The sequence below is a fragment of the Hippopotamus amphibius genome, chromosome 5, assembly GCF_030028045.1.
Source record: "Hippopotamus amphibius kiboko isolate mHipAmp2 chromosome 5, mHipAmp2.hap2, whole genome shotgun sequence".
Taxonomy (NCBI): Eukaryota; Metazoa; Chordata; class Mammalia; order Artiodactyla; family Hippopotamidae; genus Hippopotamus; species Hippopotamus amphibius.
The window spans coordinates 134,133,838-134,159,389 of NC_080190.1; the positions used below are offsets into that span (position 1 = coordinate 134,133,838).

Sequence of the window (25,552 nt, forward strand, 5' to 3'; positions counted from 1 at the left end):
ATAAAAGATATGGGTTTGAAGTTGCTGTTTGTACCATGACTATTAAAAGGGAGTTGGCATGTTGGCCAGGGTCCCAGAGAGACTCCAACTTCTTTCTCAACTGAAGTCTCTGATAGATTTGCAGCCACAATCTGTTGACATGGTCTCCCCACCTTCCTTGTCAGTAGTTGGTTAGTTTTTTTTAACCCAAAGAAACTTTGAAATAGAGTATAAAGATTAAATAAATCAAATCTAAATTACTGACACTTTTGTATTAAGTTCAAAAATGGTGTTTTTTAAATCGAGACAACCTATATATATATTTGATATTTTAAATGTTTGCACATTTTAAGAAAATGTGACTTATTCAGGTATCTAACAGGCTAGTCTTCTGAGATCAATTTAAATGGGGCCAGCTGAGTAACTAACTTTAGATTCCCAGTGTTAAATCAAATGGTATAAACAGTATTGAAATAGAATTTAAGAATTAAATTAATAGTGGGAAGTCGCTGTGTAACAAAGGGAGATCAACTCGATGATGGGTGATGCCTTGGAGGGCCGGGACAGGGAGGGTGGGGGGGAGTCATGGGAGGGAGGGGATGTGGGGATATGTATATAAATACAGCTGATTCACTTTGGTGTACCTCATAAGCTGGTACAAGAGTGTAAAGCAATTATATTCCAATAAAGAGCTTAAAAAAAAGAATTAAATTAATAGAATTTAAGAATCATCATCTTTAGAGTTTTAATTTATTAGCTTTACTTAAAGTGGTTTAAGTACACAGGAAGATTTTTCATGTTAGAGAATTGTGAAGAGCTTTGGGAAAACAATGAATGTATTAAATTGACAAAAGCAATGTACGATATTTAGAAGAGGTTTATTAACTAGGTTTGCAACCAGAATTGGTTGATTAAGGGAGGTTGGTCCACTCAACTGGAGTTGAAGAGGGCTTCCTAGGTGGCGCAGTGGTTAAGAATCTGCCTGCCAATGCAGAGGTCACGGGTTCGATCCCAGCTCCAGGAAGATCCCACATGCTGCGGAGCAACTAAGCCCGTGTGCCAAAAAAAAAAAAAAATCACACTGGAAACTTGAGTTGAAGACACAGAAATCAAAGGCTCCCTTGAAAATGCTTGTTAAAATTACTGGATTTACAAGTAAAATAGGATTTGTAAATTTATTCATTCAACATATTTATTGAGTGTAGGCCATGTTTGGGGCACTGTTCTGGATGCTAAGAATATAGCAATAAAATAAGGGCAAAAAAAAAAGCTTTATGGGACCTACATTCATGAAACTTAACGAGCTTTAAGAAAAAAACTGTTATTAAATGTCTTGCTTTAATACATTGGATATTAATTTTTAAACAAGTTAGCTATAAATAGTCTCTTTATTGCACAAAATGTCCCCCAATGGACACCAAAAAATTTCACATTGGTGTCTTCATTCATCTTTGTGTCATTAGTGCCTAGTTCACATACAACTCAAAACTGTGTGCGGCTTGAGTGTTGAATCCTCCTACATTGACTTTCACATCACCCACAAGAGATCTGAGTTGAGCAAGATTTTTTTCTTAAACTGCAAATGTCTCCAAGGTTAAGGAGCTTAGAGATATTTACATCTTCATGTAATTCAATCAGATTGTGTTTCTTCTAACATCTGAGTTAAGAAATAAACTTTCTGGTGGAGGAAAGAGAGGAAAATAATTGATAGAGGATGGAAATCTGTGCAGAGAAAGGAAATCTCTGGGTTGGGGGCATATTAAGGGAGAGGGCTGGGAGACCTCAGGGCAACTGGGAGGTCGAGGGACTTGGGTGAGGGGTATAGACAAAGTGGTGGAAAAATGCAAAGAATTTTCAACTATTTCAAAAAGAGCCTTCACCCAGGAAAGAGAAAAAGCTTTTTTTTCTTTTTCTTCTTTTTTTTTTTTTTTTTTTTTTGCTTTCCCAGGTGATTATCCATATCCAAAACCCATTGGTCAAAATTGTTTTGTTAAAAATTTCCATTGGGGTAAATAAAGGTTTTGCAAAATGACCTGGAAACTCAAACGAACATTGTTTCCAAAGGATAATGTTTCTCAGTTCTAAACAGCCCACTTACAACCAGTCTATTGAAACATAACCTATCTGTAAATTCACCAGTATTTTGATAACCAAAACTCACAAAAACCACACCGGTGGCAGTTTCAGAAAACTGCAGAGAAGCTACAGAAGCCCAGCAATGACCTAACCCACACTTTTGTAGAAGCAAGCCCTAAGCAGAGACCTCCCAGAGCTTTGCAATCCATACCAGTTTTCAGCTTCCTTATCCCAGCAGCCATAATTCACATATCCCAAAACTGCAAGCAATGCTGGTGGCCCCTGGAGCAGCAACTCCTCCTCCAATTGGCCACCCCTAATAATAGTGGCTAACTGCAAATTCCCCCATTTAGAGACCAGTTAGAGAGCAGGCAGAATTGTATAGTGGTTAATTCTTCAGGCTCTATAGAGTTCTGAAAGAACTAGGTTTAAATCCTAACTACCACTGGCAGGTTACTTAAACTCGCCATACCTCAGTTTCCTCCTCTGTAAAATGGGAATTATAATAATACCTACTTCATGGAGTTTTTGAGGGGTTTAAATGAGATTATGCATGGACAGCATCATGAGCACTCAGACTTACACTTGTACACGCGTTCCCTAACTTATAGCAAGTGAACAAACAGAAAAACACTATATCTTTTGCTCCCACTACGCCATAATGTGAATGGTAATTATGGACATCTTGGCTGGCCCAGGTAACTTACAACATTTTTCAACATTAAAGAACCTAAGAAATAATCCAGTTCCTATTTGGGCTCTTGAGATGTTGGAATGAGTTATACAGGCTTATAAACACTGTTTCAATAGTTGACAAAGATTTGGCTTTAATCTGGTGAATGAAAATTTCATGAAGATAGAGTTATGGAAGAGTTGTGAGGAAAAACTGTAATGCTCTGAAAGATGAATTTCAAAATAATCATCAGTGCCTTTGCAGACATGCAGTCCCATACTGGACCAAAATATCACTGACAGTAATATCTTGAGAAAATGATTTTTCTAAATAGACCCATATAAACCAGGCTGATTTATTAAGGGGAAAAATGAGTTTAATAATACAGTATTAGATCGAGTATCATCCAGGAAAAGTGTACTGTAAAAAATGTTTTGAATATTAATTGACCTCTGGTAACTTTTGTGTCGTAAATACTTGTATTATAGTGAGGTAGACAGTTTAAAAAAAACTCTCCATTAGACAGACTTAAAATTTTGTAATAATATTTAAGAAAATGATAACATTATGAAAGAATGAAATATCTGATGAATGCTTAACTTTGTACAACTCGAATATAAACTTTAAAAATATTAGAAATTATAACATTTGTGCATATAACGTTTTGTACATTAAGATGAATTGCATGCTGTCCATTTCCTCTTTGCACTTTCAGTCACCTTAAATAAACAAATATATACAGCCTTAACAGAACAACAGTGCATCCAAAGCAAATGTGCATTTTAAATTATTTCTCCTGGCCAAGTCTTTTTTTTTTTTTTACTTAGCATTTTATAATAGCATTTATTATCAGTCTCACCCTTTCTTGGACAGTTGGTAGTTCTCTGAAACAAACAAGCAACAGGTTTAGAGAGAGAGAGAGAGAGCGCAAAACCACTTAGGAAAAACAAAAACTCTTTGTTGTGGTTGGTACAAGTTCTTGTTTAAGCCATTTCATGGTCCAAGATGAGAAGGCAGCTAACTCTTCAAAGGGCCTACTTATGGGCAATGTTAGAAAATAATACTGGTGCAGGTTGGGGGAAAGTTCATGTTTTTGGCAACCTGGAGATGGGTATTTAACTTGCCGTCCTCTCTCCTGCTTCCGGAAGATGAATTCCATCCCTGCCTCTTCCTCACCACCAGTTCCCCATCTCCCTCCCCAAGCTCAATGTAACACTTTGCTCTTTTCACAGTTTCTCATTACTAAGTTTTAAAAACATTGCCTAACTGGTAATTACAATCTGAAACAATTCTTTTGGGGGAGCCCTGGGCTATTGCTGGCTGGTAATCTTTCAGGAATGTCAGAAAGAGGGGAGGGAACAAAGATTCTACAGAAGCTTCAGAGACAAGGACTTTCATCCCTCTCCTCCCTGCTCCTGGCCTGTCCCTCTATCCCCATCCTTGGTGAGGGAGGGGGGAACCATCTCCAGTCCTGACTTCACCCTTCCTCTTCTTGGGTCACTTTCCCACCCTCTGCATCTCTTACCTTAGTTCTACAGTTTCCCAGCCCTACCCTTTTTTTGTTTAAAAGGAAATCACCTTCCCCTTCAAAGGGGATGTCTGAATATTGGCAAATTCTGTTCAAAGAAATCAGTGAGAAACAGACATGAGGAAGGGCTTTTGCATAGGTTACCTACAGCCTGGGCTAAGGCACCTCTGTGTCAGCCCATCAGAGGCGGACCTTGTGGTTTCTCATTATCCTTCAGGGGGTTCCATTTGGACTCATTCTTGTCATTCCATCCATACCAGCTCCCCTTTCCCCCAGAAAAAGCAATAGTAAAGGCAGTGACCTGAGCCCCCTGCAGTGACATGCAGGTTGCCACTTCCCTATAGGCGCAGAGGCCAGGGCAGAGCTGGGTATACAATCAAGCGGGAAAGGCCCACTTGGGCCCACCTCTTGCAAAGCTCTTCTAAAGGCAGGACCCCTCCTGGCTTTCCTACTTCTCTACCTTAACACTTTCTGGTGGGGGGGTGGGGGGAGTTGGGGAAACAAGGCATGGGTTATGATGTGGCCAGAAAGACCGCACCTTCTTTACACAGGTAGAAAACAATCAGGCCGAGATGTGGTCAAAGGGGATTCTTCCTCCCACAGTTTCCCTTCTTAAACTGTTATTTTTTCAATCCTTGGAACAGCTGAGAAACAAGTATGTGTCTACCCTGCCCCCACCTCCCATCAAAACCCGTGAGACACACAAGGCAATCCAAAGCCAAATAATAAAGACAAAAAGTATAGAAATCCTCCTTGGCTTGGTTTTCCAGGGTGGCCGGGCAAGGTGTGAAAATCCGTCTCTCCCTCTGGGCTGGCAGGTGGAAGGTTCTGGGAAGGTGGAACTCCCTGGTCTCCCACCAAGCTGCTGAAAGTCCAGGCTGTTCCCCCACTCTCTGCCTCTTCCAAGGCCAGCTCCTCCTCCGCCGCTCTGCAGTCAGGCCTCCCCTGCGGTCCCGGGCCAAGGCGGCAGGGAAGGCACCGCTACCTGCAGCCGCAAGACTCCACCACCATGTCCTCGTACTGCTTGTAGACCACGTTGTTGCCAGCGTCGATGTACAGGATGCTGATGGGAGTCAATTTGGTGGGCACGCAGCAGCTGGGCGGGGTGGAGCCGGGGTCCATGGAGTTCATCAGCGTCTGGATGATGGCGTGGTTGGTGGGCTCCAGGTGCGAGCGCAGCGGGAAGTCGCACACGCCTTCGCAGTGGTAGGCCTCGTACTCCAGGGGCGCGATAATCCAGTCGTCCCAGCCCAGCTCCTTGAAGTTCACGTGCAGGGGCTTCTTGCTGCAGCGCAGCCTCGACTTCTTGCCATGCCGCTTGCCGTGGCGGCTGGCGAAGGCCGTGCGCCGCCGCCGCCGGCCGGGCGAGGGCAGCCAAGGCCCGGCGTCCGGGGTGCCCGACGGAGGCGGCCAAGACCCCTCGGCGCCCGCGCCCGCGCCCGGGCCCGCAACCTCGGCCGAGCCCAGCTGCTCGCGCATCTCGGCGAACAGGTTCTTGCGCTGGGATCGGGTGAACACGACGAGCAGGGCGCGCTCCTGGGGGGTCCGCACCCTCCGGCCGAAGCCCAGACTCCGCAGGTCCGGGGGCGGCGGCGGCGGCGGCGGCTGCTGGAGCCCCGGCGCGCGGGCCTCGGCCTCCCCGGCTCCCGGCTCGCCCCACGCGGCCCGCAGCTCCAAGCACAGCTGCTTCCGGGGCTGGCGGCGCAGGCCCTGCCACACGTCGAAGACTTCCCAGCCGGCCCGGGGCGCCCCCTGCGGGTCCAGGGTCCGCGCGTCCAGCAGCAGGGGCGACAGGCAGGGGAAGAGCCGCACGTGCAGCGGCCCGGCCGGCGGCCCCCAGGGCGCTGCGGGCGCCTGGCGGAAGAGCCGCAGCTCCGCGCCCACCAGCTCTTCTTTGTCTGAGAGCGTGGACACATCAAACAAATACTTCTGTCTCCGGAGAGGAGTGTGCGAGAGATCGTCTGCGAGATAAAAAATAATTACAGTCAGTTTCACTTAAGAGGGAGATCAGCCCGGTGCTCTGCGGCCGCCCCTGGGAGGAAGAGGGCGGGGAGGGAGCGGGGCAGGCCGGTGGGGGTCCAGCTCGGCCCGCCCGGGGCTGACCACCCCGACTCCCCGCCCGGCGGGACGCGGCACGGTAGGGAGGGGGGTGCATCAGGGCGGCCCCCTCCTCCCCACCAGCCCGGGACTCCCTAGGCGGAAGTCGGTGGCTGCTGGCGAGGCAGGCTCGGCAGCGGCCTCCCGGGTTTTCCCCCAGGAGCCTGCGCAGCCACTAATGTGCCCTTTGTGGTCGCAGCCTGGGCCGCGCTTCCCCCAGACCTCCTCTCCGCCGGCTCGTTCCATCACTCTCAGCTGGCTCGGTTCAAATGTCACCTCCTCCGAAAGGCCATCCTCGACCACCCTGATCTAAAGTAGCCTCCCTCGGTCACTATCACCGGATCCTGGTTTATTATCTTACCGGCACTTAGCACTATCTACAATGACCTCGTTTATATTTGTCTCCTTAGTGGTCTGCCTTTCCCAGCAACAGCCCCCGCCCCCTCCAACGGCCCATAGGAGCTAGGACCCTCTCCTGTCTGTGTTGCTCACCCAGAAGCCTACAGGCCTGCCTGACCTAGGATATACACTGGTCAGGAAGTGGGAAACTTCTAGAGCAGTCGTTCTCAGTCTGGCTGCCCTTTATAACCACCTAGAGAATTTTAAAATTACCAGCATCAGGGCATGCTTCTGCCAATTGAATCAATATTGGAGGACAGGGCCTGGGGTATTGGAGTTTTGTTGGGGTTTGTTAGCTTTGTGATTTTTAAGCTCCACGTTGGTTTGAAGGTGCAGCCCTAATTGAGATGGCCAGGTCTGGGGGAAGATACTTCAGCAGGCAGTTTTGCTGATGCGTTTAGGCCAAACACAAAGTTGACAGAATGAGGAGCTGCAACGTGATTTCTTTCTTTTTTAAATTCATCAGCCACTTAAACAAAAGAGCAGGGAGGCTTTGAGAAGTGTGCAGAGGGGCAACTGGACCAACACAAACACCAGGCCATCTATCCATTGAGAAGATCCTGCAGCCAATGAGAAATAAATACATGAGTAAGGAGAAAACCTAAGTCACACACACACACACACACACACACACACACACACACACAGTGACATTCTCCCCTCCTCCACCCACGCAATCTGAAATCTTCTTGCTTTGCAACTAATCCTGAAGATAAAATTTTTGGTTACCACTGAGAGAAAAAAATGGGGGCATGTTGGGGGATGGGGGGGCAATAACAGGCTTTTTAAGTCAAAGGTGAATTCTTGGGGACCCAGGCAAAACTGGACTTCTTTTTTGACACATTTGTACATGAAGCCAACCCCACTTCAATGTGCAAGGCGGAAAGCTAACCAGATTTTCCTGGGCTGCCTTCTCATAAAATATTTACAACCCAGCAAATACAAAAATCCCCAAAGCCCCTAGCTTTCCCCAGAAGCTAGTAAAGTTTGGGTAGATTTCAGTAGTAAAAGTGTCACTGGGTCCCAGGTCCGACCCTCACTGCCTGTCCAGATGTAGCCCCTGGGCACTGGATCTGAAGCCTCAGCCACACCCAGTCAGTCCCCACTCTGGGCTGACCGCTGGGCGGCTGCCTCACTTTAAGGCACAAGTCCCGACCTGAGATGGAGCTGTGGGAAGGGTTAGAGAGGTGAAAAGGGAAAAGCTGCTCCAGGCAGTTGATTTATGGAAGCCAAGACCTTCAAGCCGACCAGGTCACATTAAAATCAGTGGGAATTCAGCACGCTTTCTTCTCCTCCTTTAAAGAAACCTGTGTCTGACAACATTCAACCACCACCCAGATCTCTGGACCTATTGCCTAAGGCTTCACTTTCTTGGCTCTCATATTTCTCTCTCCGCAAACTAAGGATGTGATGAGAGGGACAAACCTAAGGCATTTGCTGTACCAGCTAAATGTCATGAGGGCTGACACATTTTTCATCCTTTATCCATGAGTACAGATCAGTTCTGCAAGGTAAGTACTCATATTGTTCCCATTTTACCGATGGGAAAATCAAGGCTTGGAGAAACGAATTACCGAAGTCTGACAACTAATAAGTGGTGGGATTGAGACTCAAATCTAGGTACATTTAATTCCAGAATTGGAGCATTTAACTGGTAAGCCCCATTGTCCCCATTGCCTGTGCATTAGAATCCAGGTCCTGAAGCCGAGGCAGCCGGGAGTGGCCAGGGGATAAGGGATGGAGGATACAGTCCAAACTGTGTTTTCAGGGCTTGCTAGGAATAAAACCTAGGCTCCTTTAGGAAATCATTTCCATCTCTGCTTACATAACTCTTGAGACAGTTTGTCACTGGCTGGAGAGCATTAGGCAGGTGTGAAGGATGATTTATTTATTTGTCTCTCATGCAACATGGAGAAATCAGCCTGCTTTTGTTTTCATTATGTTTTTTTAAAGCATGGACTAATAAATGGCCTCACAGCTGAATCACATTTCTCTAGTCCTCAAAAGTGGTCAAAACAGAGGAAAGCATCTATAAAAAGAGGGCTCCACTGGTTCTGTAGCCTTGGGATTTCTCATGATTTTTCTAGCAAGATCAGCCCGCTCCTTCTCTTTCCAGGGCTCTGGAAAGAGTGCAGATGAGGGCTTCAGCCTGTATCCTGCTCTCTTTTCTTCCCATGCCAGCTCCATCCCACAGTTTGAGGGGCCTCACCTGCATGGATGTGGACATGCTTGCCCACAGGTCCAAGCTTCCCAGGGTACAAGTGCACACATGGGTGCTGTGATACACCCTCAGGAGGACAGATCCAAAGGAGAAACTGCCCAGGCCCTGGAACTGGGCTCAGGGCTATCTGAGCAAGAACTATGTGGCTCAGGTACCAGAGCAGAGTCATAGCTCTCAAAACCACTGAACCTGCAGTGGTCCCTAAATCTACTTCATCAGCGTTACATAGGAACTTGCTAGAAATGCAAATTCTCTTGGGCCCCAGAGGTTTGTAGTGGGGCCCAGAATTTGCGTTTCTCCTCAGGTCCCAGGTGATGCTGATTGTGCTGGTTGGGGACCCCCACTATAAGATCCACGAATCTCGGTGAGCACATCTGCTTGGCTCCTCAGATTCCCCACCAGGTGGGGAGGGCTCCATGCGAGGTGGGACAAACCAGGGCCCCCCAAAGCACAGGGCCCAGGGCAGGATCTACGGCAGTACTCACCAGAATCAAGTCCCTATTGCTCCCTGCTTCTTCCTGCTCCTCACAGCCACCCCCACATGTTTTTACTCTTTCAGTCACATGTACTCTCACTGGGTCTCGGGAACCTCTAACCCATGAGTGTGGCTGCTCTGTGCAGCTCACCTACAGACTACATTCTCCACCTGTCTGGACCTGCTCTGGAGGCACGCATCACAGAAATAGCCCAGAGGAGGCATCCAAGCTGGGGGTGCTCACACCATCCACTGTGACCCTGCAGACACTCTACCTGCTGACCTGGCATCACAAGGCCTAGCTCTGCTGCCATGGCCAACTGTGGGTAGGAAGTCTGCCTTTCACACTCCCTTCCACAAGCTTCCTCTCCCATTAAGTCCTGTGTAAAGGAGAGCTGATGTCATTAAGGGACCCTCTCTCCCATCTTCTTGCCTAGAAACTAGTACTTTTCATTTCAAAATCTGCTGGTGGCACTTTCTCACACCCTGGAAGTCAATCCTATGCTTCAGGCCTTTAAATTGAAATTGATCAGTAATGAATCATGGAAGCGATATATTTTGCTTTTTATTTGTCTCAACCTGGTCTGTTACAGCTTGGCTTACACCCAGGTTAATTGTGTTTGCTGAGTATTAGACATATAGACCTTTCAAGTTTCAGTTGCTGGATCTGTGCTTCTCAGCTTGGTCTGGTGGGTGGGCAGAGGAAGGAGGGGCAGAGAGAAAGAAGGAACAAACTACCTGCATATTTGAAGAAAATGCTTCATAAATAGGTCAGCCTTTTTTGAGTTAAAAGCATATTGGTTAAAGGTTATGGAGCACCTCAAACATATACATTTGGTGTGGAATTGATAAAAAATAAAAATTTAAAAGGAAAGCAAATAAGGGAACGAGAAAAAGAACTAATCACTTCAAGGTAAGGACTATCACCCCCATTTTAAATGAGGAAACTGGCTTAGAAAGGTACGTGGCTGGAGGCAGCTAAGACGCAAACTCCAGATCCCGAAGAAAAGGATGCCCGCGACGGAGAGGAGCGTAAGGGAGGCGCGCGGCTGGATGGCCGAAGCCGAGCCTCGCCCGCCCTCTCGCGCTGCTCCAGCCGGAGGCGGCTCCCCCGCGCCACCCTGCAGACGGCTTCCGAAAACCCGAAACGTCCTTTGGTTTGAGGCAGAAAGGGCCTTCACTGCATTTTCCCCAAGACGTCTTGAGATATGTACGCAGCTTGAGATCCCTCTTGAGAGTCCTGGTTGGATTGTGTCACCTGCCGGCCTACAGGGCGCCTCCGAGCTCCAGCCTTCCCGGCCCCCAAGGCCCTTCGGGCCCAGACCCTGGGCTGCCCAGCGCTGCTCAGCGCGTGTCCTGCTCGCGTCCTCTGAATTCGCCGTGACCTGAGCGGCCACTGGTGGGCGCCTGGCCAGGCCCCACCCGCCTCCACCCGCCACCGCACCACGCGTCCAGCCGCACGTCCTCCGAAGGCACGTCCTCCAGCGACGCCCTGGGCTCAGAAAGCCGAGATGACAATGGGTCCTCCCACCCCTACTCCCCTACGTGGGCTGGAGGGAGGAGTATAATCACCCATCTTTGCCAAGGAAACTCCAGATGTTTTTGCAGCTCAGCTTTTCCTCCACCCTCAAAAGCATCCCTAAAAGTTTCTGGGAGCGCCTTTGTGCCGGGCACGTGCTCAGGGTTTGGGTGGCCTCTGTTCGTGAACCCTCACCGAGAGCATTTGACCATTACACTCTTTTCTAGGAGAGGTAGCGGGCTGCACAAGGTGTCTTCGCTTGACCAATGTCTTGCAACTTGGAAGGGACAAGATCTGAAGGTCTTTATTCCAACCTAAGGCCACGCCCCTCTTCCAGAGTTCTGATTGGGCGGTGGAGCAAAGAGGGAGGGAGGACAGGGACACACATCCATCACCAAGCCCTCAGCATAAAGGGATCTGGGCTCTGCCAGGAATTTCTTTCTTCCTTCACTGGAAGTAAGAAGACCTCTAAGCAGGGAATTCCTAGCTGGGTTTGGAGTCACTTCTTCCTAGTCCTTTAGCCCTGAGGTACCAAAGTCCACAAGTTGGAAATAGAGTCAGGTGTACTGGGTGAGTAAAAATGAGCCACCAGCCCTGTCCCCAGTGGGGTATGAAGGTCTCTGAGCAATTTGTGCTCCAACTATTACCCTCTCCTGGGACAGTGATCTCCTGGGCATCCTCCTGTACTCTTGTCCTGAGCCCCATCTCCACTGAGATCTGAGCCTTGCAAACTGCTGACTTTGCTAAGCATCCCCACTGAGGTGAGGATTCAGGAGGGAGCCCACCTCTCTGGGGCGCTTTTACTCACAACCAGCATAATCATAATGGCAAGCACTGGTGTAAGCGCTTACTATGTGCTGGGTATGACCTAAATTCTACACCTTTAATAAGTCATTTAGCTTCAAAATGACCTATGGAGAAAAGAAAAGATATCATTATTATGATACAGATCAGAAAACTAGAATGCAGAGAGGTCAAGTGTAACTTATTCAAGATAGAGGTAGACGTGGCAGTCTGGCTCCAGTATCTGTGCCACCACCTTGGACATCCCAGCCCCTGATCTTTGTGTCTGGTAGAAACCCTGAGAAGGCTCCGGCTCTTCTGTGCTGCCCATGACTGTGGGGAGGGCATCAATTCCTGATCTCCAAGTGTCAATCACTTCCTAATCAGCAGAAATGAAGGGATGACAACAATTGAACTTTTGAAAGAGAACTTACAAAGAAACAATTTTCTCATCTTCACAATGAGACTATAATGCCAGCTCACAGTCCCTGAGGGAAGGGTAGCAAATGAGATAGAGTAGGAAAGACATCTGAATATGTGTGCAAATGTTAGTTACTACTGACAACATGGAATGAGCATAGGAATCTAGAGTCTGACAGACATAGATTTGAATCCTGACTTGTAACTTATTGGCTGGGTGACCTTGGATGGACTGGGTCACATAATCTCTCCCAGCCTCATAAGCCTCATCTGTAAAATGGGAGAATGACCCCCACTTTGCAGGGTCACTGTAAAGGTCAGAGGCAAGGCAACCAGAGCAGGCAGTACATGACAGACAGAAGCACCCACAAATGCAGCCAATACACTTAACGGCCAGGTAGGGGGGCTGGGAGGGGGAACATACACCTGTCCTTTTCCTGGCCTTCTTTGAGGAGATACAGTCCAGTTCTCTCCGCTGGATTTCCAGAAGTGAGTAGAGGAAAGGTGCTGGGTAGAGGGGTCAAGAGAGAAGCAGGGGCTTCCAGCAAAGGGCAAGGCCCACAGGGGTTTCAGCTTCACTCCCATTACCTTACTCCTTCTCATCCTCCAGGCCTTACCCACTGCTCTGGTCCCTTCCACAACACCAAGTGAACAAACGACCTCCAGCTGGAACCTCATCAAGGACAGAGCGCTCCTTGCAGAGTCCCTCCTCTGCCGTTAGCCTGTATGCAAACCCATTTGGCTTCCTGGCCGGGCAGCCACAGCCCTGAGACCCCTGGTGGCTGGTCTCCTTGCCCCACCCCTCCCACTTGCCCATTGGCTCCCTTGTGGGGCAGGAACTGTCCACAGAGCCAGTCTAGGGTGTGGGATGGCTGTCCCCTATCTTCTTCATCAGGCAGGTTAGAGGAGAGAGGAGTTGTAAAAATGAATGACCCCTTGGGCTGCAGTGCAAGGAGATGGTGGCATCGCAGTCCCTCAGAAGTTTCCCTGGGCCCGTGCCTCCTCACCGCACATTCACACACCCTTCTTCTCTCCAGTCTCTTGGCTTCCCCAGTGTTTTCCCCAATAGCTTGCCCTGAATTTCTCATCTTTCCTCTTTTCAAAGACCAGAAAGGCCCTCTGTGGAGGACTTCTCCACCTTCTTTCCAAAGGATCGTGGATTCCTGCCTTCCTCCCTGCCTCAAACCTGGGTCTTGTGAACCACACAAAATAAATCAGGTCTGATGGCCTGCCTGGATCCTGCAGAGAAACCTCAACGTTCCCACAGCAAGTTCTGACTCAGCAAGCGGCAAACCAGTGAGGTTGGGAGAGGAAGAGAAGAGGAACCCTGATTTCCACCCAACTGGGAACAACTTAGAGCTCCCAGGGAGCCTCAGCACAGCCTTCAGTAACTCGGGTTTCTGGCAGGAGATGGGCCAGCCCTCTACTCTGAGCTCTGGGCAATGGGAACCCCCAGAAAGAGTCCGAAGGTGCTTCGAAGAGATTCCTTTTGTCTCTCTAGGAGGAAATGGATTCATTTATATAGTAGTTTCCACACACTGGGTGCAAACTCTCATGGACACGCAGGGGCTGGAGAGCCAGAGATGCAAAGCCCAGATCAAGGACACGTCACTGGGTGACTCTTTTCACTGACCTCCCACCATGGGCTCTTGACCACAGTGGCTCAGATCTTAATTTGACAACACCGCAGATGAAATCCAAACAGAAGCTCAGTGCCATCCCTCATGCCGGACCCTCTCTCCTCGCCTTTCAGCCCGGGCCAAGCATCCTGTGCCTGGCGACCTCAGCTGCAGCATCCCCCTCAGGTCGCTGCCTTCTCCTGGAAGCTCAGGAGCAGGGCCCGCACCTGGTTGATTTGCCCGAGGTCACCCTCCCTGCAATGTCGACCTGTAGGGTCACCTGGGAGTCCAGGGGAGCGACCTGGGCTCTGGGAGGAGGGTATCACAGCTCTGAAACCGTTCTTTGGGCTGGAACGTGATCACAGCCTTTTGATTTGAAAGCTTGGGGATCAAAAGTAGAAGAAAACGTTCCCATTTTATGTTGTTTGCACCCTCCGACCAGTTCTGAGGTTGCAGGTGGGGAGTCGGGCTCAGACTGCCGTATGGTCATGGGCAGAATATTGGACCGTCAGCGCCAAGGGGTCCCGCGCAGGAGAAACCCCAGGGATGTGTTCTTTAAAGTGTTGGGCCGGACGCAGCTTCTGAGGAAGGGATCGCTGCAACTCAGCTCCACTGTGTTTACCTAGGGCTGACTCCCGAAATAACGTCCTAGCAAAATAAGATTCGTGGAGGCAGCTATGGGCCGTAGTCTAGCATCTTTCAATTTCCCTCCCACTGCAGGTGGGAGAGGAGGTCGGCTGGGAAGCTGGATCGGGACTGGACCAACTTGCCTAGAAGCCAGATTTGCAAAAACAGGCGCACGAATTCTCTTCGGTTCCTACGTTATTTAGAGAGGAAGGGGGACCGGTTAACCACCCCCGACCGACCCTAAAGCCAGCTCTGCTCCTGCTTTCCACTCGGCTCCAGCAGCCAGACCCACGCCAGCCTGGGCCAGAGGCCCGCCCCTCTGCTCTACTGCACGCCCACTATCGCGTCCCTAAACCCTGCCCCGCCCCCAGGCGCCCGGGCCACTCGCTGCGCAGCGCGCGCCTCTCGGCGAACGCTGGTCAGAGCCGCCCGCCGTCTCCAAGCGCCTGCAGCCTCTTACCCCAGGCGGACCCAACCCTCGGCCCCCAGCGGCGCTAATGGACTGTCCTGGAGGGCGAGGAACAGCAACCCGGAACCCATTAGGCAGACTAGGACCTATTTAATTCCTGTAAACAGGAGATACCATTTAACCGACATTAGCTTCAAAATAAACAGCCAGGCTTTAAGGGCGGGGGATTGAGGGAGGTGGTAGATGCCAAGCAACGAAATGGCGCTGTGGATCCGCTTTCCTGCTGGCCACACCTCGCGGCCGCGTCTCGGACCCCTTCCCGGGTCCAGACAGCATCGCTTGACCAGGTTTATTCCATACCCGAAGAGTTATCGAACTAATGCCCTTCACTTAAAAGTCCCGAGGGATTACTGTTAATTTGCTCTGGGTTGTTTGATGCAAGCAGAAGTCCTGGCAGGAAACGAAAGTTTTCGTTCTGCCCTATTTCCATTGAAGCATCTTTCCGCCATCCCTCCGTTCAGTTCCCCTCTCCCTTTCCCCACGCCGCCCCAGGAAGATGTCACCAGTTTCAAGGAGGTGCGCCGCCTGAACTCCGAGAACTCCAGCTGGGAAAAACGAGTTGCACTAGGGCCTCCATCAATACAACGCTGTGCGTGTCCAGGCGACACGCATCCCCTCTGGTCGGAAGGGGGAGCTTTCATGTCTTGATTCAGTTTGCGCGGGAAGGGATTCCCAAGGCCTGCCGTGGGTTGTGGCTTCGGTAATTTTTTTTTTTTAATGTGCAGAAACGATAAGGATGTTTGAGCACATTTTTCGATCCCCTCCCCCAACAGCAACTCTGCCGCGCAAACTCCCGGAGCCAGAGAGCCTCCCGCGCCAGGAAAAAAGCTGTGTCCTTCTCAGATTAGTTCCCCCCGCCAAGGAAGCCTGCCCCAGGATTCCGGTGCCACTTACTTGCACTCTCTCTGCAAAAGACACTAGGTGTTCTTAGTGTCTTGCTAAGGCTGCCTTTGTAAGGCAGCCCTTTAAGGCCTTAGGGATGTGAGCGACAGTAACTGCTGTTTAACAAGCCAATCGCTAAGGGTTTGGATTGCGGCCTGAAAAATGTTTTAATCATTCCAACCAGAAGAGCAGAACAAAACTTCTGGTTTAAGGCTTCCTTCCCTTACTCCCAGGTTTGTTCCAGGATCTGCCAGTTCACCGGGCTTGAGCAGGATCCTTAACCTGGACGGCGACGCAAACCCCGCGCGGTGCTCACACTGGCGCGTCCTCACACGCACGCACTTGAACGCTCAGCAATCCTTTCCCAAGGCTGTTTCCTCTTTCCGGGGAAATAAAGCCTAGATTGGAACCTTCTGCCGTCTTCCTCACTTGGCCGTCTGGTCTGCATTAGTGTTTTTATAAGGGACTCAAACAAATCGAATACAAGGTCACCAAATAATTAACAGTTGTGAATTCCCTCCATCCCCATTAAAATACTTCCCTGCTTATATTTCATTTTCCGTTTGCCAACGACAACAGAGTTCGGGCAAAATCACGGCTGCGCTGATTGCACCACTCTGCGGCCCATGTCCACCCAGAAACTCGCTGTTTTGCGTAAACATGCCACACCAGACGAACTTCAATCAGGAAGGAACTATGCCGCTCTTAGAATGTCCTCCCCGCTGCCAGGCTATCCCCACAACTGTCCTGCCCTGCCCCCTGGCAATTGCGACCCAGAAGGTAAACCTAGAAGCCAACAAACAATCAGCGGCAAACTCTCCCGAGGATCATTTCTAGGTGTCAAGTTCCTCAAGGATGTTCCAATCTCGTTTTTCTTTGGTTTTTATCTCCTCCCTACTGCCTCCTTTCTGAGACTGCTACTGTAACAGCAACAGCAACAACAAATTTAAAGAGTATTCTTATTTCAAAATCATCTGGAAACCTAACTCACAGCAATATCCTTAGATTCATTTTGGGTTCTTCATCCTTAAAAGGTTTTTTCCCCCTTGTTGGGATTCTGCGGCATTTCTCACTACACAAACTGAAGTCTGAGTTTTGCTCCCTCCCCCAACCCCCATCTTACAGCCATGTTGAATTCATGGAAGTTCTCATTGTCTGCCTTTCCCAGGCCCCAGGGTTGGGGATCCAAGCCTGCTATAACCAGTGGTCTTTTTAATGAGTTCTATCATGTGCTAACTGTAATTTTTCTATATCTATCCTGATCCTATGATTCCACCAGCACACACATGCACACACTTTCTCAATCCTATAGATCCAAAATCATCTTGAAAGCACAACATGCAGGCGTTTTTAAACGTCAGGGGAAAGGCGATTTGTGCCTTTTATAGGGAGGACAAAAAGAAAGCAAGGCACAGCGCAGTTTTAGACGCCTGAATCCAAAGTTTCACTCCAATTCCTAACTCAATCTTAAGAGATTACAGAGGAATATTAGATGGGGTGGGAAATCTCTCTGCTTTTTCCACTTCTGTTTCTTGCCATCATCCTTTAGAAACCTCCTCACCCCTTACCTATCCATGTAGTGCCATAGGTAAGCATTCAGGGGCTAGAATTGCATGTGTGCTTCAGCTGTCACTAGCTGTGTGACCTTGAACAACTTGCTTAACCTCTCTGTCTTCCTTAATTCACCTGTAAAACAGGGATTGTAGCACTGTCTTGGGGGGGAGGGGAATGTTGTTACAATTAAATGAAATAATTCACTTAGCAGATTATAGCCCAGGTATACAGTAAATGCTCAACATATCAATATATTTTAGTTATTATTATTACCCCTAGTTGTTTGTAGAGGAAACCGAAAGGGGAGAGATATTTTTAAAAACTTGCAATAAGGTCTCCTCATAGGGGTTGGGAGAAGGAGGCAGCGGGTGAGGCAGTACAGAACATGTAGTCTTTATAGCCGAGAGGCGCTCTTCATTCATTCACACGGGACACAGTCTATCCCTGCTCTCCCACTCTTAAACGCAAGCTTTAGGTGTAACTTTTGGGGTTCCGGGGTCCCCGGGTGAGGAAGGCTTTTTACAAATACTGTACCTAAGTAGCTCGTGCTTCACAAGCGGATTTCAAGATTCCTTCCGTTTTCTTTGCTCCTCCCCTTGAGGGACCCCTGCTTCTCGAAGCCAAGCCTGCCACACTCGACGGCGATTTAAACATCCCCCAGGCAAGGCGCCAAGTTAGCGCGGCTGGCCCAGCTCTCTGTTGGCCGCCGCTCTTTCCTCCTCGGACTGCCATCCACGGTTGGGGGAGGGGATGCTGGAGGGTTTGGCGCGGTTTAAGAGTCCCCACGTGAGAGGGGCGGAAGTCCTCGCCAGGAGCCGGGGATGCGCGGCTGGCGGGTCCCTTCCATCACGGGAGACTAGACACCGTTTGATGTGTTATGACATGAACCCTCAATTAGATCGCTGAGTTGAAACACTCCAATCAGGGGCCCGATGCTAAGCAAGCCCCGGAAGGTCCAGCCCGAGGTCACCGCCGGTGACACATCAAATCAAAATCAGTGAGAGGGAAAGTGAGGCTTTCCCTTTATCAAGCTGGGGCTGTGGCCCGCAACATACCCCCTCCTCTGCGCGCGCCCTCCAGCCTGAGGGTTCGCACTCCTTCGCCCCCGCGCGGCGTGCTACCAGCCGCAAAGCCTTCCGGGTCAACTAACTGCCTTTCTTCGCGTTTTCTGGGAACCTGAGGGCGCGGACGAGACCGCGCCTTTGAAGCTGCGGTCCAGGTGGTCATGCCGCGCCCAGTCCGGCTGGGGACCGCGTTCGGGAGTGGAAGCCGGACGTCTGGGTCTCGGTCCGGCTAGCCTGGAGAGATTGGCTCGGGAACAGAGGCCCCCCAGCCTGGGCGCGCAGCCAGTCCCCTCCCTCCCTCGGCGCCCGGGGGCGCGCAGCGCGGTGCCCGGGGAGAGGCTGCAGCGCGAGCCATGGTGAAGCGAGCCCGAGTCTGCACGGGACCTGGGACCCCCAGAGACCTCCCACACTTGCCCCAACGCCGCAGGCTTCGGGAGACGCCTCCCAGCCGCCCGCAGGGTCCCTTGGTCCTGTGCCAAACTCACAGGGTGCAGCTTTCAAGCTAAGGGGTGTCTGCTTGGGGGAGGGGCAGAGGTTCTGGCCACTTCCAGTGAGGAGAAGAAAATGCGCGCCCAACCGCCGTCCACCCTGGGCCTCCGGGGTTTCTTCCCTTGGGGAAAGGCCTCTGGAGTAATTTTCTCTGTGCTGCTTTACTCTCTCGACTAGGGAAGTCTAGGGTAGGCTTCGATTTAGGGTATTTGAGAAGGTGAACGATAAACATAAGATTTGGAGGGAAACAACAGAGGAGTGCGAGGAGTGGAGGTGGGGAGAAGGCGAGCTGCGCTAGTAGCAGGGAGGCCGGGGACCCAGATGCAGCGGGGACCCAGAAGAAGCCACTTGTATTTGCCAAGGTGCCTTTAGTAGTCCTAAAGTCACCATAAAATACCTGGCGTTAATTTGCCGCCCAGACCTTTCAGCAGCTCGTGAACCTCGCTGACCTCCGGCTGCAGCCGCAGACCCAGCGTGGGCAGGACCCATGCCCGCAAGGAAGGCGGCTGCAAGGGAGGGGGCTTGGGGGCTGAAGCCTGGGAAGAGCCCGGGGCTTGGGGCGGTTAGCCTGCTCTGTAAAGCTTCGAGGGCGTGCGAGTCCCCAAGGCAGCCCTGGCAGAGCAGCCCTCTCAGTCCGAATGCGCGCGCTCAGCGGTTCCTGGGCGATCCCACTTTCACTGACCTGGAAGTGGGAGGCGGGGAAGGCTTCCAAGCCGAGGAGCTAAGCCTGGGCAGGGTGGCAGAGTGGACAGATGCTCAAATCTCCTTTATCTCCTCCTTCCTTTCTTCCCGTCCCCTACCTCCCCTTTGCCCTTCCTTTGCTTTTCTCCTTTCCTTTCTTGTCTCGTTCTATGTTACTGTCTCTTCTCTTTAGGAAATGAGTTCGCGGCGCCTGCAGATCCCTCCCCAGTTTCTTAGACCGGGGGAGCACGAGGTTCTCTCCGAGGCACTCGCCACGCTGCAGACGGATGCAGGTGGCAAGGAGAGGACGCAGAGGTTTCCGCAGACACCCACACATGCACTCGCGCCCACAAAGGGGACCAAAGACGCGGCCTCTGGTAGAAGCGCAGAGAGGAGAGTTGCCTGGCTCAGAAAAGTGAACGAGCACACCCAGGCACCCTTGTGGGTTAAGTACCAACAAACACCCAAATTTAGCTCAGTTGCCCCTGCCCCCGGCCCGCCGTGTGCCAGTTGCTGCCGCTGCCTCAGCAGAAATGACTTGGTTGCGGCCCTGGAGTGGCCGAGAGCGCGCTGCAGGAGCAAAAAAAAAAAAAAAAAGTCCGAGGGCGCGGGGTTCCTACGCGGCTGGCCATCCCCACCCCCAGCGCCCGGACGAGTCGGGTTCGCGTGCAGCGGCGCGGCCAGGGCACTGCCAGACGCCGCTCGTGGACTCGCTCCTCCGACCGCGGAACTCTCTTCTGCCGGCTTTTCCCGGAGCGGATGGGAGCTCGGGGCTCTGCAACGCTCACTCAGGCTCCAGGGCCGCTCGGTCCGCCACGGGCAGCTTCGACCTTGGACCGCGCACCCGGTACAACCAGGACCCCTTGCCACGGGTTCCAACAGTCCTCGCCGCGACCCCTCTCCAGCCCCGCTCATTTGCCCGCCACGTCCCGCCCTCCACGCTTCCTCCACCAGCCACCAGACGTGCGGCCCCCACGCTGCTTTTTGCAAAAGGCAAGAGGAAGAAGGAAAGAAGCGGGAGAGAAAGGAGGAAAGGAAGGGAAAGAAGAAAGCAAGGCAGGAAGGATTGCACACCGGAATAAAATCTGCAGCCGCATTAGGAAACTTACTTGGACTTGAGAAAAACAATTTCAGAAAAGAAAGGGGGAGGTATCCAGAGCGGGAAGGCAATTCACAAATGCAGCCTTCTGCCAGAACCAGAGCTGCGCCCTGGCTGCGGAACTCCAGGGAGAAAGGAGTCGGGCGTCTCCTTTGCCACTTACCTAGTCCCCTGTCTACAAAGCTAGTGATCGTATTAGCCGACTTGGAAGACTGGAAAAAGCTGGCATTGATGCCCAGCTTCTCGGCGATGGAGTAAGTCCTGTAGATTGACAGCATGTACTCGTGGGGCACCACGCGCGGGCCCCTGCCCGGAGGCTCCTGTGGCGGCCGCCGCCGGGGCTCCTCCTGCGGCCTCGGCTGTGGTTCCTGGCGCTGCAGGGGCGCTGGGGCCGTGGCACTCTCTCGCGGCGCCCGCGGCATCTTCCCTTCCTTGCGGCTTCGCATTCCCTTGGCGGAGCCCAGCTCGGCGGACGACGAGGAGGATGAGATGGAAGCTTGCTGGAGACCGGGCAAATCCCACAGGAAACTGATGAGGAAGACGGCCGAGAACAGGACCCTGGGGGTATCCATAGCGAGCGTCTCCCCGAGAGGCGGCGGCGCGGAGCGCGAGGGGCACGGAGCGGCTGGACAGCGGCCGGGGCCCGGCTCCTCCGGCGTTCTCGGAGTGCGAGGAGCCGGGTCCCTTCCACACAAACCCCGGCCCTGCCACGCCCCCTCCCGCCCCTCGCCGGGAGGGGAGGGGAGGGAGGGGAGGGAGGGGAGGGGAGCCGAGGGTGGGAGGAGAGGCCGGGTGGTGCGGGCAGGAGGTGTGGGGGAGAGGGGCCGCTGCGGGCCGGAGTGGCAGGGGGAGGTAGCGCCCCCGCGGGACGCGCGCGGGGTTGCCGGGCGGTGCGCGCAGAGCCGGCCTGGAGCGCCGGGCGGGGGTGGGCGGGCGAGGCCGCCAGGCGGCGAGGAAGCCCGCGGCATCCGCAGCGCCTGAGCCCCCTAGCACTGTTCGAAGCCTGGTCCCTCGGCAGCGCTGCGCGGGCTCTCGGTCTTCCCCAGCTTCCTCCACTTTGCTGGGAGCGTGCGGCCCGGGAGGAGGGAAGCGGCGGCGGCGCCCCCCAGAGACAGCTCGGAGCAGGCGCCTCTGCAGCCGTCTGCGCGCCGACTCCGGGCGGTGGTACCTTCCTTCCTCGTCCCCAACCTCCAGGCCAGTCGATCGCTCCCCTCAAGGGCTAGCCCAGGGCCAGGGAAGCCTCGCCGCACGCCAGGCGCAGGGCCCAGCCCAGAACAGCCCCATTCTCTCGGTGGGGTACGCTCTCCACAAAGACAGGGCGTCTGTTCCCGTCCCTGGAGGTCAGGCAAAGGCCACGAGTCTTTAGAGTCTGGATGGATGCTAAAAGCTGCTGCGCTCTCCTGAAGGCCCCAGCCTCTCTTCTCGCAGTCCCCAATCTCTTCTGAACCTGGATTTAGCCGATTTTTTTCTCCTCCATCTGTTCCCTGGGTCCTCTTCCCTCTCTCGGCCTGGCCCCCTCCTCCACTGCATCCCCATTTTCCCTCTCTTCTTTCCCTCCCGCCTTCAATACTTCCTCCTTCCCCAAGTTCCTTCTGCATTCCAATCCCACTTTCCCCAGCCTGCTTTTCTTCTCACACTGCCCTCCCATCTCTCTCTGCCTTCCCACCCTCTCCCTCCCCGGACTCCCCCTCCCCTTTCAGTGGACCCCTCCCTTTGCAGCTCTTCCCCAATCTGTTTCTCTTCAGCCCAGCCTCGCCCCATCACGAGTTTCCTTTATCTGTCCCCAGATTCCCCGTGCCTGTCTTCCCCGCCCACCACCTCACTCATTCCCGGGCCTGAAGGCTGGAAGTCGAGGCGGAGGGCTGCTTCTCTCCCGCGGTGCTTGCTCCGTGCCCTGGAACGCTGTGGACGTCGAGTTTCCCCTTGCATTTATTGAGTGCTCAGCCACCAACCCTAAAATGCTCTCCTTGAATCGCCCCGGCCCCTCTGTGAGGTTGGCCTTCCTATTTTCACTGTCACAGATTTAAACAATGAGACTGAGAGAGGATAAATGACTTTTCCAAGGACATTCAGCAGAATCGACATGCAGCCAGAAACAGAATCTAGGGCTCAGATTCCAGACCCGGTGCTTTTCTCATTCCAGCACAGAGGAATCATCCCTGGGCCAATGTCTCTATTTCATTCTTGCCTTTTTCTTTTCTTTATAGTTTTATTTGCTCTCAGATAATTTGCTCCCCACACTGCTGTGTGTGTGTGTGTGTGTGTGTGCCCAGTCTCCATACTCCCCACCCTCTCACTTTCCTCCCCCTTCTCCCGTTTGCTATTTCGCTCCTTCTTCTGTCCCTGCAGGGACCAGTCACCTGACTGCAGGAAGAGGGAATTTTGATTCCTTGCTCCCTTCATTCCTGAACTTCCTTAAGGTCTGAGCACTGGCCGCCCCCAGGTAATGGCAGACACCCAGGAAAACTTCTTTCCTTTAATCTTCAAAACAATCTTATGAGATGTGTTGTATTATCCTCATTTTACAGAGAGGGAAACTGAGGCCCAAGCTCACACTATTCCAGAGTCTGAGCTCTTAACCACTAGGCTATTGAGCTGGCTGCTCTCCTCTTGATCTTCTCTGTGGGTGTCCCTTCTGGACCTATCCCAAACCTACTTATGTCTCTGGTTTTGGTTTCAAGATTGTCAGGTTCTGAGACTGTAGACTCAAAGGTGCTATACCATAACCTTTTCTTCCTTCCTCTCTCTGTGCTTCAAAATAGTTTTTTTTTTTTTAACTAACTTAACAACATAAAAGGAAATGGAACAAAAAGATTGTTTTTCAGATCTTTGCCACTACAACAGACCAAAACGTGTTTGCCTTTATGGGCCCCCTTCTATATGTCTCTATCTGTTGTGTACATGTTACTGCAATCCAGGGATAGATGTTATGTTGTATCCCCTTGTTACATCCAAAGCATGTCTACTGGTCCTTCTTTTCATTTCTTGGTTTGGTTTTGTATTACTGCCAAGGCCATTTCCTTGGGCAGCTCTCCTCTGTGCCCTTCTGCCCCCTCTGTAGGTCTTCACCAACTCTCCAACGGCCTGCACATGCCACCTTGGCCAAATCATACTCGAAACCCCTCATTCTCACTTGAAGAAGCAACATTTCCCCTTCTGCCCACCTGTCACCCCTGGGATGCACATGGTCTGCTCTGGCCTGGCCTGCACATTCTGTGCATTCGCTTCTCCAGTGTCATCCGAGAGAGGCTTCCTCCTTGTGGTCTCTCTCCATCCCTTCCCTCAGGGAAACACTTGTGGTTTGTGTTATCAGTATTTTAATTTCTATCAGAATGGAGTCTGGTTAATGGTGATTCATGGTTTCAGACCCCCTCAGCCAATAAGAAGGCTTCCTGCCTGCAACTGCAGTCCTGTATGTTCTCTCTTCTTTTTGCCCATGGCAATTATTATCTGCCACAAGTTATCAGTAAACAGGAAACAAAGTAATGAGCCTATTTGCTGTGGCTTAGAAGCCCTCAGCACACTGGATGGAGTCATGGGTAAGAGTAAATGACACTAGGACAGGGGCCCCAGAGGATGTGGTCTGTCCTCCCACTGTCAGCATTCCCTTAGGGCAGATGTTATCCTCCTTCACTGCTACCAGCCTCAAGTCCAAACATGGAAGGTGCTGGCTCTGCTTTGCCTGAAAGCACTTCAGCCCTTATGTCATAGGTGAGAAGATGGACAAACTCAGTGGACGGGACCCAAGGTCGCAAGCCAGTCAGGAATCTACTCACAGCTAGGAGTCTTTCTGACTCTTAATCCAATGCTTTCCCTATACTAAAAAACATTTCATGTTTCAAATATTATGACAGTGATCCCCAGTCACGTAGAAAGCCACACATAGGTATGTTTCAAATAGGAATCCACCCCAATGTTAACAAGGCCACACCAAGGCCTTCACTCTGTGTGTGCGTGTGATGTAAAAATAAAGTTATGAGAGCAGACTATGAGTCAAAATATGCCTTTAGACCTTCTCAAAATGTTTTGAGAATTTGAAATAATGCTACAGAATTTTTCAGTCTGTTCTTAGGTTCTCTTGTAATTTCTTCAGCTGTTTCATCAATGAAGAACATCAAAAAGGGTGAGAGGTTCTTGAGCTGAAATGAGAAGTTCTGGTACAGGCACCTTTAGCAGCTTAACAGACATACTTTTCATGGTTAGATTTTTTTCTCCCCAAAGAGAAGGAAATACAGAAAACTGTGCAGCATGGTGTGTCCTGCCCCCCTGTGGATGCTGAGGGAGTTACCCGGGGAGAACCAAAACAGTGCTGGGAGTGGCAAAGTTTTCAGGGGCTTGCAAGATGAGCGAGGGATAGTGACATCTATATTAACATTAGTTTGAGAAATCAGAGGGCCATATATAAGGTGTCTGTAGCAGTTGGCAACAAAATATCCATCAAGAGAGATCTACCTGCCCAAGATACAGGACCAAAAGCAAACAGAATTGCCCTGTTACTACCTGAAATCTGTGCTTTTGTTGTTTTCAAAGTATTATTTCACACTGACCAAGGGAGAGAAGATTCTCTTAAATAAACAAAAGAGTTTATCTTGGTGGGGGGGAGGATGAAGTGGGAGTTTGGGATTAGCAGATGCAAACTGGGGACACATATATAGAATAGATAAACAACAAGGTCCTACTGTATAGCACAGGGAACTATATTCAATATCCTGTGATAAACTATAATGGAAAACAATATAAAAAGAATGTATATATGTGTATGACTGAATCACTTTGCTATACAGCAGAAATACACAACATTGTAAATCAACTATACTTCAATTAAAATAAATAATACATTAATTTAAAAGGACCTTATCTCTTTCATGTCATTTTTCATTAGACTGTCACTTGACAAG

General features: G+C 51.1%; 1 protein-coding gene across 1 annotated transcript; it reads right to left on the reverse strand.

Moving 5' to 3' along the window:
• Window positions 1-4,975: 4,975 nt before the first annotated feature.
• GDF6 (growth differentiation factor 6) lies at window positions 4,976-21,226 on the reverse strand. Its single transcript, XM_057737111.1, has 2 exons — window positions 20,818-21,226; window positions 4,976-6,217 (listed from the first exon to the last, which is right to left on the reverse strand). The coding sequence occupies exons 1-2, from the start codon at window positions 21,224-21,226 to the stop codon at window positions 5,238-5,240; spliced, it is 1,389 nt and encodes a 462-aa protein (XP_057593094.1). The 3' UTR covers window positions 4,976-5,237.
• Window positions 21,227-25,552: the final 4,326 nt, after the last annotated feature.